Here is a 3505-nt window from a genome sequence, read left to right as displayed (position 1 = left end):
CCCCCGGCCCCCGCCCGGCTTTTGCTTACACGCTCACTGCCATTCTCCCAGACTTGGCAGGAACACTTGGATTCTATGTGTGCACCTGTTAGTGTGAATGTATGTTTTCCCTACCTTCTTTGTGAATTTTCAGGATTTTCATCTGTTAAGTATTTTTGTCTCTTTTTCCCCCTTTGCTCTTCCTGAGGACATCGTCAGCCAGGACCCTATTCTAGATTTTTATTTGAACAACTCCATTTGGCCATTTTTTTTTTCCATGAGAGTAAAAGTCTGAAGAGGCCTCATCTGCTGAGACTGCTTCCCTCCTGGTCCCAGGGTCTAGCTTGTTTTGGTTTGGGCAGTTTTGTTTTAATCCAATGAGGGTAGTAGACCTAGACCAGAATACAACTTAAGGTGCAAGGACAGGAGAACCTATGAAGGCCTGCCTGGCTTGGCCCCAAGTTTCCTCTATTAGAACACTCCTGAGACCAGTTGAGTGGGGACAAGGAAGCTTTCTCTTCTCTTATAATCTCCACAGGGTTCCTGGAGGCAGAACTGGATTCCCAGGGAGTTAGCAGAACATACAGAGGAGGCACAAAAGCATTGCCACAGGATACATATTCCTCGCCCATGCCAGCCTCATAGCTCATGGTTGAATTTGACTTCTTGCTTTACTGAGAGTTACAGAAATAAGAAAGTCAAATATTTCTTTTCCTAGAGATGGCTTCCTGAAAGAGAGGGACCCTCTCCATCCCACCACCACTCCACCCTTCTGTGTAGACTCAAGGAGGGCCAGCCGGGCTAGAGACTTTTTTGTCACCAAATCCTGTCTTTGTTAGTGTTATCAAGAATAGTCCTGGGCCTTCATTTTTGCCTTCCCTCATGCTTGAGGGATTTGTGTTTTTGTGGGCCCTGGTACCTTGGGGATGGGCTGCAGGTCTAAAGCAATGATAAAGTAGGAAATGGGAAGTGGTCACGCGTCTGAGTTCCCAGAAGTACCCCCTCGACCTACAAGCTGAACACTGAAACTACTGGGATCTGAGCCAGGCTAGAGGAGGCTTCTGGATGGGTGGGCTCTGCCTTTCCTCTCCGGAATGACTGGGATCACAGGGTGTTCCTGACTCTCTCTTCCCTGTCTCTTTGGAGACTTCTTCTTTTTTTTTTTTTTTTTTCTGTGGTGGGAGCGGGGCGGAGGGACAGAGTCTTGCTCTGTTGCCCAGGCTGGAGTGCAGTGGTGTGATTTCGGCTCACTGCAGCCTCTGCCTCCCAGGTTCAAGATATTCTCATGCCTCAGCCTCCTGAGTAGCTGGGATTACAGGCATGCATTACCACGCCCGGCTAATTTTTGTATTTTTAGTAGAGATGGGGTTTCACCATGTTGGCCAGACTGGTGTTGAACTCCTGGCCTCAAGTGAGCTGCCTGCCTCAGCCTTCTAAAGTGCTGGGATTAAAGAGGCTGTACCTGGCCTCTCTTTGGAGACTTCTGATGTCTCCAAAATATTCCAAATATTTCCCTTCCTTCCTGGAATTAGGAAGTAGCTTCAGATGGGGGGGTTCTGGCCGGGTGCGGTGGCTCAAGCCTGTAATCCCCAGCACTTTGGGAGGCCGAGACGGGTGGATCACGAGGTCAGGAGATCGAGACCATCCTGGCTAACACGGTGAAACCCTGTCTCTACTAAAAAATACAAAAAAACTAGCTGGGCGAGGTGGCGGGCGCCTGTAGTCCCAGCTACTCGGGAGGCTGAGGCAGGAGAATGGCGTAAACCCGGGAGGCAGAGCTTGCAGTGAGCTGAGATCCGGCCACTGCACCCCAGCCTGGGTGACAGAGCGAGACTCTGTCTCAAAAAAAAAAAAAAAAAAAAAAAAAAGGATGGGGGGGTTCTATCTGAGCTTAGTTTATATGCTATTGTTTCACCTTTTCTGCCTCCTCCCCCTCCCATGAACAGCCTGCCGTGCTAACTGCATTATACTTCTCTTTCTTCCTGTTTCTCTCCCGCAGGAGAGGGCTGAATCCCCCTCATCGTGTCAAGTCAATCTCCATGACAACTTTCACTGAGCCTGAAGTAGTATTCCTGCAATCCCGTGGAAATGAGGTGAGCTGCCACCGATGGAGTGGTGAGAAGGTCGCCCTATCTGCAGGTGGGGCTTTGTCTCAAGATTGTAGGGAAACCTTATGGTTTCATTTTTGGTTGAGTTTCTCTGAATTTTTTCATATGTATGATTTCTTTCCTTAGGTATATTTGTATATTTACAGAATCTTTATTCTGTTATACAAATCGTGGTTTGTCTAAGCTCCTTTTTCAGGAGTCAGGGGAAGTAGCAATATCTTTGTAGGATGTGGCACCTGAGCAATGGAGGGGTAGAATGATCAGAGCTCCAGAGCATGAGCATTCAGAGTTGACTGGGCCAGCCTCTCTGAGGAAGCTCTCCTGGAGCCAGCTCTGCTGCCTTAAGCCTTGACCACCTGGGTTTAAGTGCATATCTTTTACTTGAAAGTGACTTGTAAACCCCTTCCCTAGCTAAATCTGACAATCAGAAGTTGCTATCCTTGGCGTTAGCAGTACCCCTAGCTTATGGGTGATTGGTTTACTTAGAGGGTGTCCTCAAGGGCCTCTGCAGGTGTCCTGGAAGCCAGAACTCTGAAAATTGTCCCAGACCCTACCCTTATCGAAATTTAATTCTCCATAATTCTTATGGCCCTCTATTTTCCTTTTTCAATACATGTCACAAAATGTGATTATAACTTTAGTTTTATTTATCTAAGACATGACCGCCCCATTGGATTATAAACTCTGCAAGGACAGGAATCATATCTGGTTTGTAGATAGACTCAGATCCTAGCACTGTATTTTTATTTATAATACAGGAGGCAGGAGAATTGCTTAAACCCCGGAGGTGGAGGTTGCAGTGAGCCGAGATCGTGCCACTGCATTCCAGCCTGGCGACAGAGTGAGAATCCATCTCAAAAAAAAAAAAAGGAAGTGGTATCTTTTATATTTCCTGCTTTCTGCTCCCACTCCTCTGACACCTTCATTCTTTTAGGTTTGCCGGAAGATTTGGCTGGGTCTATTTGATGCTCGGACATCTTTAGTACCAGATTCCAGGGATCCTCAGAAAGTGAAGGAGTTTCTCCAGGAAAAATATGAGAAGAAGAGATGGTAAGGAGTAGGAAAGAGGTTGCTATGGAAACGTGTTCAAGACATTCTGCATCTGACAGTCCAGTTTCTAGAGTTGAATTTGACCTTCTCACAAAGGCTAGACTTGAGTTGAGTCTGTTCCACTCCCATTCAGTTACAGGTAAAATAAATCTACATGAAAGGACAACTTGTTCTCAGTCACTAACCCTGCAGATTTTGTCCTCTCTTTTGGAGAGATAATAGACTGATTAGAGTCGGGAGGTAGGCCTGTGGGTGTTCATTTTTATAGCTCAGCTGATCTTGTATATGGAGAGAGATGGCAGGAAGCACACAGCCTATAGTTTTATTCCTTTAACCCATCATTTCATGATTTTTTTTTTTTTTTTTTT

General features: G+C 46.4%; 1 protein-coding gene across 1 annotated transcript in view; it reads left to right on the top strand.

The window, feature by feature from the left end:
• Window positions 1-3505, top strand: part of AGFG2 (ArfGAP with FG repeats 2) — a 26939-nt gene that overhangs the window by 8455 nt on the left and 14979 nt on the right. The window contains exons 2-3 of the mRNA XM_011985686.1: window positions 1979-2072; window positions 3022-3137. Coding sequence (XP_011841076.1) covers window positions 1979-2072; window positions 3022-3137 — 210 coding nt within the window. The remainder of the gene's footprint in view (window positions 1-1978; window positions 2073-3021; window positions 3138-3505) is intronic.

The sequence above is a fragment of the Mandrillus leucophaeus genome, unplaced genomic scaffold (assembly GCF_000951045.1).
Source record: "Mandrillus leucophaeus isolate KB7577 unplaced genomic scaffold, Mleu.le_1.0 Scaffold29, whole genome shotgun sequence".
Taxonomy (NCBI): domain Eukaryota; kingdom Metazoa; phylum Chordata; class Mammalia; order Primates; family Cercopithecidae; genus Mandrillus; species Mandrillus leucophaeus.
Note: the sequence above shows the minus strand (reverse complement) of the source record. Positions and strands in the feature narration are given on the sequence as shown.